The sequence below is a fragment of the Vitis riparia genome, chromosome 6, assembly GCF_004353265.1.
Source record: "Vitis riparia cultivar Riparia Gloire de Montpellier isolate 1030 chromosome 6, EGFV_Vit.rip_1.0, whole genome shotgun sequence".
Classification (NCBI taxonomy): Eukaryota; Viridiplantae; Streptophyta; class Magnoliopsida; order Vitales; family Vitaceae; genus Vitis; species Vitis riparia.
This window is the reverse complement of record NC_048436.1, coordinates 1,247,005-1,263,354: the sequence shown is the minus strand read 5'-3', so window position 1 is coordinate 1,263,354 and position 16,350 is coordinate 1,247,005. Positions and strand designations below refer to the sequence as shown.

General features: G+C 33.0%; 2 protein-coding genes across 2 annotated transcripts; one reads left to right on the top strand and one right to left on the bottom strand.

Annotated features, from left to right (window-relative positions):
• Positions 1–743: 743 nt before the first annotated feature.
• LOC117916057 (uncharacterized protein At2g27730, mitochondrial) lies at positions 744–8,171 on the top strand. Its single transcript, XM_034831864.1, has 4 exons — positions 744–843; positions 4,085–4,203; positions 7,202–7,240; positions 7,707–8,171. Exons 2-4 carry the CDS (start codon positions 4,102–4,104, stop codon positions 7,908–7,910), a joined length of 345 nt encoding a protein of 114 aa, XP_034687755.1. The 5' UTR covers positions 744–843; positions 4,085–4,101; the 3' UTR covers positions 7,911–8,171.
• A 425-nt stretch (positions 8,172–8,596) lies between these two features.
• On the bottom strand, positions 8,597–14,657 carry LOC117916056 (eukaryotic initiation factor 4A-3). Its single transcript, XM_034831863.1, has 8 exons — positions 14,295–14,657; positions 13,217–13,457; positions 13,048–13,128; positions 12,318–12,425; positions 12,104–12,223; positions 10,878–11,045; positions 9,768–9,854; positions 8,597–9,089 (listed from the first exon to the last, which is right to left on the bottom strand). The coding sequence occupies exons 1-8, from the start codon at positions 14,612–14,614 to the stop codon at positions 8,976–8,978; spliced, it is 1,239 nt and encodes a 412-aa protein (XP_034687754.1). The 5' UTR covers positions 14,615–14,657; the 3' UTR covers positions 8,597–8,975.
• Between the last annotated feature and the right edge of the window lie 1,693 nt (positions 14,658–16,350).

The following is a 16,350-nucleotide window of genomic DNA, read 5'->3' as shown; positions in this document are numbered from 1 at the left end:
ATAAGTTATAAAAATTATAATAATCTAATTATTTATAAAATATATTTATTTTAATATAATTAAAAAAATTTAATAATTTTTTAAAAAGAATAAAAAAATTCAAAAAAAAAAGTTAATTTAGGTCGGGCGAGGCAGGTTTGAGAATTTTTCATACCGGCCTCTCTACTATGTTTAATATTTTTAATGGGAAAGGAAAATTATTTTGAATAAACGAAACGAGGTTGGGATGTAGACAATCGTCCTGAATCCACTCTATCGCCATCTCTAAATAACAATTGATGAGAAAAATTTTAAATCTAAGTTTTTTTTAAAAAATAATAGAAAAATGAATAAAAAAAGCTCCAGAAGTATTTTATTTTTTCTTGATAGCAATTTTGCTAATTAATAATAAATTTTTATCATATATATAAGGTAATTTGATTTGTTTTAAAACAAAAATTATCCACAATTTAAAAAAAAAAAAGAATTTGATTTTATTTTGTATAAAAAATTGGGTTTAAGTATTGTAAGAAAGTTGAAAGAAATATAGAAAAAAAGATTTTTCCATTAAGATAAAAGTGAAAAGAAAATTACTTTTTCTATTAATACAAACTCGTTTTAAAAAAGTGATAGGTTTAAAATACAAATAAAAGCTATAAAAATTAAAAGCTGAATCTGAATTAGAAATCGGCCCAGTTACAACCCAATAGTTCAAGAAATTGGGCCGGCCCAGGCTTAGCCATTATCACGTGACACAACTCACGTGGTACACCGCTATAGGTATTGCGTGGTGCAGCAGACAAAGCCCCTGTCTCTGTTTCATCGTCTCCAAACACTGCGTTTCGGTCGATCTCTGAGTTCAAGGTTCTGTTCTAGTCTCTGTTTTCCAATTCAATCCATCGACTTCTAGGTCAGATACAATCGTTTGGATGCTGAGAAATAATGAGAAAATGATAGAAAATTTTGAATCAGAAAAATTTTCATGGCTTGAGAATACAGAAAATTGCATTTTATCTAAACACTCATATGACTCTTTGATTTAGTTGATCGGAGTGTTTTAATTTTTAAATTTTTTTGTTTGCTTTAGATTTTTGACAGCAACGAAGGTGAGAGGTTTGTTTTATTTTTCTTCATTTTCTTGTTAACCAAACAGAATGTCGGATTTCACTTTGCGTGCTCCATAATTTGGGATTGCTATTGCTGGAATTTTTGAATTTTAGGGTTTCTCTTTACGGCCGTGGAACCATTTCCAGATTCGATTACAACTCAGGCTGAAAATTTTGTTTGATTAACGGTCTTTGCTATTGGGGAATGTTTTCTTTGTATAAAAGTAGATTTAGTTTAGATACTGGGAATTTTTTATTTTTTATTTGTTTAAAAAAAAATTGCTCTATTTTCTTGGAGACCAAACATTGGGCTAGGGTTTGTCTTTGAATGCTTTTAACTTGTCATTGCTATTGTTTAATATTTTGAATTCTAGGATTTCATTTTGGACTACGGCTTAAGCTAGAATTTTTATAGAAGGAACAATCAGGGAACATTATCTTGCAGGATGGTATCAAAAAACAATTTGGCTTGATTTTGTTATGATATTGAAGGTGTATGTATTATGATTTTTACAGTTAAACAGTAAATATGTAGAATATGAAGGGAAATTACTGATAATAGGGGTACCTTGCTAAGAAAAAGGCCTACAAACTCTTTGTACTTTTATATATGCTATAGATTTCATTGTAAAATTTCTGTCTAAAGTTTTTGATAGGCAAATAGACAATATATTAAACAGTGTCTAGCAAAAACGGTTACACCCATGAAATTACTGAATAAATGCTGAATGTAAAGCGATTTGTATGTTCTACCAATTTTTTTTTCTTTTGTTCATACAATTGATCATGCCCTTAAAGTTGCTCCTGTGAATAAATTCTATTGCCCTATTCCTGCATTTGTATAGAAAGCAAGATGGGGTTCTATTGTATGACATGTTTTTGTTCAAGATGATCATCTTTATATGCAATTGAATATAATGTTCTGATGACGACTGAACTCAGCTTGTTTAACTCTGCTGAGTTTTATATGCAAACTACTAGTGGTTGGCTTCTTTTATTATTTGCTCTACCCATGTTCTTTTTGTTTTTATTTTTTATTTTTTATTGTCTTTGCAGTGTATTTTACTTTTATCGAACCATCCCTTAGTACCTGTGCCTTCATTAGTCTCTTTTGCACATGACTAATTCCTTTATAGGGTTGTGTATATACCCCCCTTGAGATTTGTATTTGTCTTTCTTATATTTTGCATTTGGGTCAGTTTGCTGTTTTGGACTTGCTTTTTTTCTTTTTCACTTTTCTTCTCTTCAAGGATGTGTCATCCCTGTTAAACTTTTGATTCATTAATGAATGAAGTATTTGTTGTCTAAGAAAAAAGAAAAGCATATGTCAATTTATCCACTTTTGGTTTGGGCTATAAAACAGCAAGAGTATGGAATAATGAAGTGAACACTCTAAAATCTGAAGTTTATTTAGCTGTTTAAGCATACAATACTATGATAGTGAAAGAGGCAGCATGTTAAAAACTTACGACACAAAAGGGTACAGCAATATTATACAATTTTTCGTAAAACAATACATATTACTAGTCACCTATTTTATTTAAAGTGTAGCTCATGGTACATATGAAATCTGTGATATGATGATACAACAACACTGGCTCTTTGACTATTTTGAAAATGTGCTTTATGGTTAGAAATTGATGATAAAATTGAGAGGTGAAATAATCCTACATGAATGTCAGCCTTGAGTATCACAGTGAATGGAAACTTTAAATTAATATTGTTAGTTTTTTCTGATATTTTTTTTTTCCTTGGAGGTGGGGAATGATGATGAGCTTTAAAAGTTAAAACTTTGAAGGTGGCACACAAAAGGGTACATTTCAACAATACATATAAGTATATATGTGACTACCTGTATTTTGAAACTAAAAATTATAGTTAAAAATTCAAAAGTTTTATTTTCTGGATTTTGTGAACCAATTTTTTTTTTTTTTTTTTAAATAGGCAAACAAAAGGTATGTGTCAACAAGTGCCAATAAAAAAAGGTAGGGCACACCCCTACTACATTGGGAATATAAAAAGGGTGCCAGAAGTCTAGAAAAGGAGAGAGAAAGCAGTTATTGGGATCCTATGCTATCAATGAAGTGAAATAAAAAAGAACAGTCAACTCCCAAGCAACCTCTAGACCACACAAATAGTGAACCGATGTATTTAAGTGTCTTACTTTGTTAAAACTCTAATTTTATTGTTTTCATGTATATGATCTCGATGATTGCCTATGTTTTAACTCTTTGAATCTTGCTATCTTTCATTAAACTGGTTATATGTTGCTTCATACTTCTTTATTCCAATAGATATGTAATTAATATATATTTGCATATTTTTCCTATATTTTTTTTACATTATTAAGAAACTACGATTCATGATATGGTACAATAATATACATGATACAGAGAAATATAAGAGCAATACACAATATGAACAATCCATATCCATGGATTTTGGACATAGATTAATAGGGGAAAAAAAAGGCTGTATTTCTAAACTTAATATGATTGGAATTACAATTCTACTCATTGAAGCCCAGCTGATTAATTTGATGCTATATTTTGACCCTTGAGAATGCATTAAAAAATGGAAATAAAAATGACAAAGGAAATCATGAATCTGGCAGGATTCCTTATTGATAAGCTAGAAAATCTTAGTAGTTTACCCACATAAGGGATGGGCCACATATAGGATCTGTGAATATGTTTCCTTTTTTTACCTTGGTAGATTTTACCACGATGAAACATTAACACCAAGCACATATATGTAGAAAAGGATCCCCTCAAACTCAGGGCAATCAAAGCATTTTTATGCAAATTGTCAAAACGATGAAAGATATAGATTAATGTGTGCTAGTTCTTTTGGCACTTCTAATATGTTCATTTATTTATCAAAAAAAAAAAAGAATTGAAACATATAGATTACTTTGGAGGTATTCTGATACTGCATTAAGTGATTGAATTAGTGGTTGAATTTCTTTTCTTTTCTTTTTTGGTGGGGGGCATCTACAGGGAAAGTAACATCTGCCATGGCAACTCGGATTGCTGCAAGATATGTGTCTCGAAGGCTCTCGAGCAGCGGCAAAGTACTTGGTGAGGAGGAGAAGGCTGCTGAAAATATCTACATTAAGGTGACTGCCAAAATTCCTTTAGTACATTTCCTTCTGGTTTTTCAGGATTTTGAAGTTTGGTCACTGGTTTTTGTCAAATTTCTTGGTTCTATAGCTCCTTTTCGAATTGGGATTTGTCACAGAGAAGTGACAAATCATTTTGGTTAATGATCCAGGAAAGCAGTGGTCTTGAACACACAAATTATGTTATTTATGAGGCAGAGATTTGCACTTTTACTTAATAGAGAGTTCGTTTGTTTTCTGTGTTTTTTCCTGTAATTTGGTTTTCTTTGGCGGGAGGATTTCTCATCCTTCTTATTGTACTTCTTTTTTCTATCAATATATCTTTGTGTCGTTTCCAATAAAAAAAAAAAAAAAAAGATTTGCACTTTTACTTAATCCTCAGAGAATTTCCATGGTTTTCCTTTTGGTTTTTCATTGACTACAATTAGTTGTCATTTTTAGCTTGTTGCCTGTGGGAATAGATTGTCCGTGTTTTGTCAGGTGTTTTGAGTGAAATGGTCATAGATCTGCACATTGTTTTATTTTAAAGATGTTTTATTATTTTTTTTTTAAAAGAATACCTTAATTTTAATGTCTCTCATAAGTAGAGAAACATATTTCATTATGATTACATGCTCTTGTTGTGGTTTTAATAACTCTTGTATGTTGAAGTCGCCTTTTCCTTTTTTATTTCTCTTTTAAATAAATACTATTTTTTGGGCTCCCAATTCATGAAATTATGGAAAAGCATTTTCACCTTGTTTGATACTTAAAGCTGATTTTTAGATGTTATGATATATTATAATTCAACATTTAACATTTTAGAATTTGGGTGTTTTGTTTCTGTAATTTTATTGGTTACACATGCTTTGAGCATGTTTTCTTGGCATCATGGAATTTGTTAAAACATTTCTTCACTAAATGTTGTGTAAACATTTGAACTGCAAAGTATAAAGTTAATTGCCAAAAAAGATATTATTGAAGTTTATATTAGAAACTCAAATATAAGTTTAATAACTTGAGTCTTCGTTGGAGATGCTTATCTGAATGCATGACATTGATGTATGGTTGTTGACATTCCACTTCAAGTTGGTATAAAGTGCTTTTTACATCTGCCACAACATGCATGACATGCATGGTCACATGCAACTCAGATGACTGAACGCTAGCTTCATTTTTGTCTCTCTTGAGAGCTTTGCCTTACCGGAAAAAGGTGTGAGATATATCCCTCTAATATTTCTAATTTTTTTGGAAAGTTTTGGAGATTGGTCGCTTGTGCTTGTTCTAGACCTTACAGTCGAACCAAGCAATCAAATCTCATTTTATTTCTATTTTTTTGGGAATGGGTTAGAGTCTACTAAGAGGGCCATTCAGTGTCTATGGAAGGTTTTATAGATCGATTGAACTTCAAATAAGGAGAGAGGGTTTGTTTTTTTGTTTACTCTTTCCTTGGTTAGCCCTTAGGCACCTATTGTATACATTGTGTTAACTTTGGTGCTTCTCCTCTTAGGTGCTTTTAATATTTATTTTTTTATTGCCTATAAGAAATCCCTCTAATTTTCCATACATTTTTAGAAGGGGAAAAAAAATACCCTAAAGAAGTCTTGGTGCACAAGAATTATGAAATTGCACCCCCCTTAAGTTGTATTTGGATTCTAAACTTAAATTTCTTAAACTAATTCCAACATGTTCTAATTTTAGTCTATGCCAATCTCATGGCTAAGCACTTGCTTTTGAAAGATTATAAAGATTGCCCTGGTGCAAACAATATCAATTGATAGTATGTGGAGACCACCAAATACAAACACAGTCAATGGTAATTATTAAAAATGGGGATTATACATAAGTTGGTTTGCATTTGATTTTTGCATATCCAGGTTTAAGACATTGTTGTTATGAAAAAAGTTTGTATTTTCTGTGTTCGCACTTTCAGTATTTTTACACATGAATGATAATTTAATGCGTATGTGCATGTTAATGAATGTGTATTCTTTGTATATATATCAAAGAGGACCATGACAAATGAACCTGAAGCCTAGTTTTGGTACTCGTGTATTTCTTTGAAATTAATTTTTTTATCTTCAGACTGCATGTATGAGAATTGATTTGGTACTATTATCAAAGGTTGTTATTATTTTGTGACTCATGATTCTTGTGAAAATGTGATGACAACTGTAAGATGCTAAAGTAAATATGAAATGTAAAACTTATTGCTCATGAAGACAGGCCCTCCCTAGGAATTCTAGCTATATGTTTCAAACCTTTCCCAAATATGAGCTGTGGGAAACAAATCTTAGCACATCTGCGTGGACAGGAAATAGATTCATGACCAAGTGATGCGCAACAGAAGTGTCGAAAAAATGCATGGAACTAAAGAGAAGTTTTGATGTGAAAATGACATCAAAGTTCGGGTGAGACAACTACCTTTTAAGGGGCGTAATGTGATACTCTAGCCATCAATAAACAAAAATTTTAGTAAAAGATATTGTTTGAGTCAAAAACATATCAGCAAAGTTGTTACCTCAAATATTACCTTTGTTGTGCTAATCTGATCAAATATTGTATTCCTTCTTTTGAAGTAGGATCTGACTGCGGATCAATATCTATTTGGTCTTTGTAAGTAGTAAATCTGGAATTAACCGCAATAGATGTTCTTTTTGTCTGAATAATAGTAAGAAGTAAATGGGAAAGACTGAACTTATTGGTGAAACTATATTTGCAGTAGTATTATTAGATTCTGTGTGAATTACATAGTATGTATGTTGACCTTCTCACCTGACAGTAAACTACACACTGAACATGATAAATTTAACCACAAAGCCCGATTTGAATTAGTGATTCTCTCTCTCAATGGTGTCAGCAGTGCACTGACCAATCGAGTTACGAACTTTCAAAATTTTCTGTGTCACCTGTCTTGAGTTGAATGTGTCTTTGCTATGTAGTATCTTCATTTTTTATTCTATTTCATTTGCCATGATGATGTTACAATTGTATTAACTTAGTTGTATCACTGCAGAAAGCTGAGCAAGAGAAATTGGAGAAGCTTGCACGAAAGGTATGATCCCCCCACACTTTGTTGATCTATTTTGGACATTTAATGGGTTCTAACCATTCAAAGAAGATTCGAGCTTTTTGAAGCTTTGTAATTTGTCGAGAGGATATTTCTGGCATTGCATGGGAACCTGTAAATAGACATTAGTATAAACATGGAGCACCAATTTATCCCATATTATCCTTCAGGTGTATATAGAAGTATTCTTATTGACATTCAACACCTAAGACGCTAGGCCATGTGGTTTGTGAATGTATTGCTCGCTATAAAAACCATTATCCCAAACGGCTGATTTAACTTGCCCTATTAAGCTTCAGATTCATATTGTTTTAAGGTTGTAGTCCTACTGTTAACATACAATATCCATTGAGTTGTTCACTGATTGAATCTCCATTTAGCCATCCGTGTATGTCACTATATTTATGTTTGATGTTGCTAACCTAATGCTTGATGGATTAAATGTTCTCAGGGCCCTAAGCCAGAAGAAAAACCAGTGACCAGCTCAGGTGAGACAGTGACCGATGCTAATCCTAGTGGCCCAGCCTCCTCAACTGCTGGAGTATCCACTGACAAGCATCGGAACTATGCAGTTTTAGCTGGTACCGCAGCTATTCTGGGTGGTCTGGGATGGTACCTTAAATCAAGTTCAAAGAAGCCAGAAGTTCAGGACTGAGGATGATCTGCTTTTGCTTATGAAAGTAATTAGATGATGAAAATAAATCAAACCCCAGTATGAAGCAAATACTGTTTCCATTTTGTTTCAGTTCTTTGATAAAAGCCTCAGAGATGACCATCTATCAACTGGTCCCAGATTTTATTGTATGGTTTTGAGTTGGGCAATGGTTCTTTTAATGGCTTTTTTGCCCCTCAATTCATTGTTTTCAAATTTGTTAATCGCACGAGCCCAGCTAGTCCACTTGGGCTTTGACTCGCACAAAATTTGAGCTTTCATCCAAATTGTGACAACCATAAAAAAAGAATAAGTCACCAAATGGATACCTCATCCTGACTATTGAGTCTTAAGTAAAAATCCATATAAATGAGACTCGACAATGTATATTTAACATCTCCTCATAACGAACGATGTGTATATAAGTAGAAATGGAGTTAGCTTCTTTATTTTCTATATCTTTCTCTTTCCATTTTTCCCCTCCCAATTAGTGGGAGTGGCCGACCGGATACAAATATAGATAGAAGTTGGATTTGTACAATCACAAATAGTAAAGCTGAAGCACATGCGATGGTCATAAAACTACCAAGTCACAGCTCAAAAGTTGGATATTAATTTTAAAAATTAGGATAAATTATAACCTTCAGCTTGAGGCATATTCCTAATATATTTTTTTGAAACAGTGTCAATCCTAAACTTTTGTCCAATGTTAGATATTAAGGTTCCAGAAAATACATAACATCTTCAATCCAAATTGGACCAAGTTACCTAAAACATCAAGGTCATAGGGCACCGTGGTGAGGGCATTTGGTCTCATAAAAAATTATAAAAATAATGTCATCCACAGAAAATCTTTAATTGAAACCACTCTCATTACAAAAACCCAGAGACACAGAAAACCTTCAATCTGCGACCCAATAGTGTACAATCCATCACCCAGGAAAAAGCCAAAAGCCAAAGCCAGTATAGTATACAAACTACTACCCAAGAGAAAAAGCCAGCACTAGTCGAGCAATCGCAAAGTCACAACCTACATTCCCTGCTTCGCCAAAATGGCCAGGAGACTCCTTAAATCAGATCGGCCACATTCATTGGCATTTCATCAATCTGGGTACTGTAGTACTGCTCTATGTCTCTTAGAATCTTGATATCATCGGTTTTGACAAAGTTGATTGCAACACCCTGCACACACACACACCATCAAAAACCATTTCCATGATTGGCCATCAATTGTGAAACAATCACGATTCAACATTCAACACAACCCATTAGAAGTCCTGAGCCTGATAAGTTTAATACACATACAAGTCATATTTCATGTTAAATACACCAGCACAGACAAATATATATGAGCTATATTCAATTTCTACTGAAATTCTAATTTATATTCCTCTCACATGGAAAGCATACTTCCTACTCAATTTGCCAACATGACAATTGACATATACTGAACCATAACTTGCATTGTTAGTTTTTATTATTCAAATATCTCTAAGAATCATTCACACCGTAATAGATTTTATATCATTAAAAGAGATGTCAATGAGATTTTGACATTATAACAACTCAAATATAGTGGAAAATACTAGGCTAGGATCAAACGGGATGATGGATGCACAAATGCCAACTAAGTTCTTGTTTAATGTTACCAAACAAAGTAGACACTACATGATGCATACCAAGTTTTTGCTTCATATTCAAAACAAAAACAAACGCAAGAAAAAAAAAAAACTCATTAATCTAACAAAACACATTTTCACTGCTAAAAAATTGGAACTTTATTTTCATATTAGAGATTAAAAAATGCTTCCCAGCCAAGCAATATCTTAAGTTTCCTAAATCACATAACAGGAGAAATACCTTGCGTCCAAACCGACCAGAACGACCAATACGATGAATGTAAAGCTCTCGATTATTTGGAAGGTCATAATTAATCACTAGGGAAACCTGCAAAGATGGAAAGTATGACAACTTGTCAAACAAGAAAGTTATAACATTTCAAAAGAGAAGCATAAACACATGATATATATTTTCATGCCTTTTTTTATAATTCAATATGTAATTGGTGCTTTATTGTGGTTACGCATACTTAAGTGCATGCACATATGAAACAGCTATATTAAATAGTTGTGTGCTATGCACATCCAGAGTCATTGGGCTAGCACAGATGTCATAATATCCAATTGACAGTTTTATTTACAAAAAGCAACTCTTGAACAACAAAACAGAAAAAGGAAACACTCTGCCCAGCAAGGGTGCAACTTCTGTGGAAAGCAAAAGAGAGGAGGCAGTTTGGCCTTCATAGAATATTTTTTGAAAAAAAAAAAAAAGCAACAAAATATCAGAAGGATATTTTTTGAATTAGAAGATGGATTGGGCCTTCCTCATATCTTAGCCATTTAGCCACTTTATCAAACCAAGCAGGGGAATGAAGTATGTTTTCCCCAACACAGATCTTGCTTGACACTGAACCTAATACCAAAATGGAATATCAAACTCCTTCAATGTTCAACAAGATAAATCTTAGGATTTGTGCCCCTTATCTATACAACCTAACATGGGTTAGGTCTTCTGGAGTGTGGCCTCCAGAATAAACACAACAGCTCCTTGGTTTCAGTATTACTAAGTACGAAACCAAATATAGTTTCTCTTCTAATTGTATCTACCAGGATCAACTGGTCAGTGTGTCATGTATTCGCAACATGCAATCATGCATGCATTTCTAATAATTTTGTTTTCAAACAACAAATAGGACTGATAAATTAGATATAGCTGGGCAAAACTCCTTGTTGAAGTCAAATATACCCAACCAAAGAAGTGAAGACAAATTTACCAAATCATAGCAGCAACCATCAAAATCTAGCCTTTTACTGTTTTCCCTTATTTTAGCTTTTCAGAAGCTAATAGAAGAACATAAAACAAAATTCCTATGGTAAATAAAGAAATAAAACTGAGAAAAACATGACTTGCCTGTTGAACATCAAGCCCACGAGCCCAGACGTCTGTTGTGATCAGCACACGGGTAGTACCAGAACGGAACTCTGCCATTATAGCATCTCTCTCCTTCTGAGGCATGTCTCCATGCATTGATGAGACCGTAAAGTTATTACTGCGCATCTTCTCAGTTAGCCAATCCACCTGTACCAACAATATAAAGAAATTAAAATAAATCCATAGACTGGGACCTATGGGATACAAATGAAAGCTAAGGTGGTGAAAACTGAGGAAATCTGTCTGCTCCACCATTTTATCCCCATTTCCATGAGACAAAATTCAAATCAAGAGTCAAGAGGAAGCAAAATATTTTCTCTCCTCCTAAACATCCGGTAAATGTAGAAGTTCAAAGATTGTCTATAAATCATGTAAAATGGCCTAATTTGAGACTATACAACCAAGGGAAACTCTCAAAAAGAGGCAACAGATGGATGCCCCGATTGCCCATTCAACTACTCATACTTTTAAAAGGGATGCTTTAAGCACACCTAAGCACAAGACACAACCACTTTCTAGGCATAGCACCTGGTTTTCCAAGACATGTGCCTCGTTGAAGAGGCTCGCTTTATCTACTTTACTTTTCCTTTTTAAACACTTTTATTCTTCAAATTTCTAATTGTATATTAAAATTTATATAACTTCATTACTTTGTTATTGAATGCTTCTTTTAAATGTTAGGAATCTTAAATTTTTAATTGATTGGATTAGATTTTAAATTATATTTTATAAAATTGATATGCTTGCATTTCACTTCACTCAGGCACGCACCTTGCGTCGCACCTTGCGCTTAAGCTTTAAAAGACTTTGGCGCCCTAAGTGCGCCTTGTACCTTTTAAAATTATGCAACTACTGAACTTGTCTAAATCCATACTATGCAGCTGCTTGGTTTGCTAAATGGGAATGACTAAATTTGCAGCTTAAAATACAAACCCAAATTTGCAGCTTATTTAATGTGGGGATATGTTCAGTAGGCATATTGATATTTACTTTCTCATCAAATTGATATACACTTTCTTATAGATATCAGCAATGAAAAACTATTGAATCAAAGTTGTATATACCACCATTTTGAGTGTGCGTGTGTGTATACCTACAAGTCCAGATCAAATATGAAATTTGGTCTCAAATTTGTGCATTCAATGTAAAGTGGATATCTACCGTCCAACGTACTATTAAGATAAGAACTTCTCATCACCCATTACCTTTCGTTTCGTGTTGCAGAAAATAACAGCTTGAGTGATAGTAAGAGTATCATAAAGATCACATAAAGTGTCAAACTTCCACTCTTCTCTTTCTACTGCAACAAAAAATTGCTTTATACCCTGTCATCATAGAGAAACAAAAGAAAAGGAAACTGGCATCAAAAGCTGAAGTCACTTTTGAAGGCATCTTACATAAAGCAGAAATAGTCTTTACCTCTAGAGTCAACTCATCACGTTTCACAAGGATCCTTACAGGATCTGTCATAAATTTGTTCGTTATCTCCAAAATTTCATTTGGAAGGGTAGCAGAAATCAAGACAACCTATATGAAAAAAATCATAAATTTAGAAACCCAATTCTGCACCATAAAAGATTACATTTAACAGCCAACTAGCGCCATCTATGCTTTGCTGATATAATATTTGTAAGCAAATGGACCGCATGTTCTGAACAATGGCATAGACATAGGGAAATGGGATTGTTCTCCAATCACATCAGCAGGATTTGTTGTTTCTATTTTAAAGGTAATATAGTGAATTGAGGATGAAACTCTCATTAACCTCTACATGCCTAATCCAATGCCAATCAACCACATACAGGGTCACACACCAAAAAAGAAAATTAATACATAACAAGACCTCAAATCTCAAGTACATAGATGAAAGAACAAAATATAGGAACAATATCAATATTATTGCCCAAAATATCATGTAAGCAACAAAGATTGAGGGTTCATTTTCCATAACTTGTAACAAATAAAAAACAATTCACTGTACAAAGAGGAAGAGGCAAATAATATTCATTCAGAATCAAAAACCCCAAAAAATGAAAATGCTGAGGAGGAATTATCTAAATGACCCAGTGAACCATGAACAAGCTTCATAAACAAGTCAGATGCCAGCCATACATAATGCAGAAGAGAGACAAAGATAGAAGAAGAGTACCTGAAGCTCTGGTGGAAGATATCTGTAAACATCATAAATTTGGTCCTTGAAACCTCTGCTCAACATCTCATCAGATTCATCCTAGGGTAGAATTAGGAAAATCAAAGTTAAACCCAAAAATATGAATGAAAAGAATTATAATAGTTAACGGTTAAGGACCACAACTCACAAGAACTAATAGTTTAATAGCTCTAGTTCGCAATGTTCTCCTCTTGATCATGTCGCACACTCTTCCAGGAGTTCCAGACACAATGTGAACGCCATATTCTAGCTTTCTAATATCTTCACCTACACTTTTGCCTCCAATACATGCATGGGCTTGTATATTTATGAAATCCCCAATGGCCAGAATCACTTTCTCTGTCTGAGATGCAAGTTCCCTTGTGGGTGATAGGATCAATGCTTGGACCCTGAAAAAATTAAGAACTTCACATCATACTAGTCCAATTTACAATTTCATTACATCTATCAGTAAAACATTTACATAATTAAAAACATGCAAAACAATATTTTAGGATCTCTAAAAATGACCCCGAAATGGTTTAGAAAACAATTTTTTGAATGTCTCAGAAAACATGTTTCCTAGTCTTTTTTTTTTTCTTCTTTTTTTCCCCAACTTAACCCTGAACCTCCTGCAAACCCACCCCAACCCGTTACTACCTGAGCCAGGTCTCAAGGGCATATTTCCTACTTAATTTCAAGTTTTATTTTTTTTTTTTCATCTACTGTCCTTTTCCCCTTTAAGAAGATTTAGACACCTCAGTTAGGGCTTGGAAACACAAAATCCTACATAGAAAACACAATACAGAGCAATGAGGCAAATAGCAAAAAAGAATCAAAAATAGGATTTTCAGATAGGCGTTCAGTTTTTATGAAGGAAACATAATCTCTAGTTTCAACCTTATAGTGAAATTAATCTATGGTTTCAGAACCGAAACCCTAAAATAACCTGAAAAAACAAATTTTAAAAAAAGGAAAAAAAAAAACACACACACACACACACGAGAACAGAAATTAGGGTTTTTAAAACTCCAAAACGAAGACCTGAAGAGAAAATAACTTAATAATAATAGGATTTTCAGACTGGTGTTTCATTATTTTCCGTGAAAAACATATTCTCTGGTTTGAAATCCCAAAACAAAACCCTGCTAGGGTTTCAAAACTGAAACCCTAAAAACCCAGAAAGCAAAACAAATCAAAATTAAAACACGAGAAACAGAATATCAAGGCATGGAGAAACGACGTACTCTCGGTTGGAAGTGTCGACCATCTGGCAAACGGTGAGAGCAATCATGGAGGTTTTGCCGGTACCGGACTGGGCCTGAGCGATGACGTCGCGACCCTGAATGATGGGCAAGACCGCTCTCTGCTGAATGGCGGAGGGCTTCTCGAAGCCGTAGGCGTAGATGCCCCGAAGGAGATCGTCCTTGATTCCCATCTGGTCGAAGCTCATGATGGGCTCCACACCCTCCGTGGTCTCGAACACCAGCTTCTCATCGTCGACGGCGCCGTTCCGACGACCGCCTCTGTTCGCCGGCACGACCGACGCTGTTGCGGCTGCTGCCATTGATTTTTCTCGAACCCTGTCTCTCCCAATCTCTTTTGATTTGATTCGATTTCAAGACGATGCTAAGTTTTTAAATACCCAGTGCCCGCATTTAATAATTACAACCATCATTTATTTTATAAATAAAAAATAGCACCATAAATAAATAAATTAAATAAATCTCAATTAGTGAAACTTAAAAAAAAAAAAAAAAAAAAAAAAAAAAAAAAACAACAACAACAATTTTTAAAAGAAAAAAATTAGACAAAAAGTTTTAAAAAATAAATAAAAAAATAACTCTTATAAATGGAATTGTAAATCGCTACTAAAGTGCATGTTTGATGAAGTATCAAGAAATAATAATAATAACAATTAATAAGAAAAAATTATTAATAAACAAGGTCAAAATATATTTGGGTTAAGTTTGGCTGTAAAAAAATGTAGCTATGGAAAATAATGATCAACTTGTATCACATATTTAGGTCTAATTAGTTTTTTTTTTTTTTTTTTTGTCTTGTACCTTAATCTAATTTATTTATATTTTGGGTGGTGTTTGTTTTTTTTGGCTTTTGCCAGTAAACAAATTATTTTCGGAATTTAAGTTGTTTGTTTTTCTATTTTTTCATAACTTATTATAAACTTTTTATTAAATAGAAAAAACCAAATTATGTAATTTTTTATAAATAAAAAAATTAACATATTAGTTTCTCTTTACTTTTTAATACTTAATAGAAATAAAATACCACAAAAATAAATAACATAATATTTAACACTATTAAGCATTAAAGTTATATTTATAATTAAGTAAAAAAACAAACACCACCTTAGTCTTATTTTTTGAATCTTACTTCAATTATTTATATTGTCGTCCAATGATTTAAATTTTGTTCCACGATTGAATGCGAAAGATCAAAACTTTTGGAAAGTATTGATTCAACATTTGTGTTTTTTCTTTGATGGAAAAAGATGACGGATTTTCTCTATTTACATGAATAAGATATTAATAATTGATATATTTTAATTACCAATCATTTTTTTAATGTTATAATTTATAAGATGATACATAGGAAATCAATCATTTTGTTTCATGAAAAGTTTTTAAGAATTAAAAAGGTAAAATCAATCATTTTTTATTTTGATGCTTTAATGGATCACAATCCTATTGGAGTGATTTTGAAATGAGTAAAAATACTTCTTATATTTGGAAGCATTTTATTTTTACACAAGCTAGGTGATTGATACCGTTTTAAAAACCAAAATTTTAAATTATTAAAAATACATAAACTAATCGTGGATGCCTCTTCATCCAACAACATCATTCTAGGGTATACTTGGATTCACCAAATGAGAGTGGTTTCATCAACTTTACATATAGTTTTGTTCCCAACTAGACAAGGCATAATGTATGAGCCAAAACGAGCGGCTTGACTTATTGGACATCTCTAATTCCTAAGTACTTATAATTTCTTTCAATGTGTCCTTTAACATCTCTTGCAAATCTAAATATTTCTTTTTCAAGGCACTCAATATCTCTTTTAACTTCATATTTGCATTCTCCGCTGTTTTCCACACCTCCTCGTGTTTTTTCAATAATGCATATATCTTTGATATTGACTTCTTATAACCTTGACAATCAACCTCGTATTTTGCCACGTTTGAGATTGAGCTTGTGAAGACGACAAACCAAATAGTTAAGGAAGGATGGCTAATAGTGTAACTAAGTATCATAAGCAAATAAGTAAGGATTCAATGTCTTG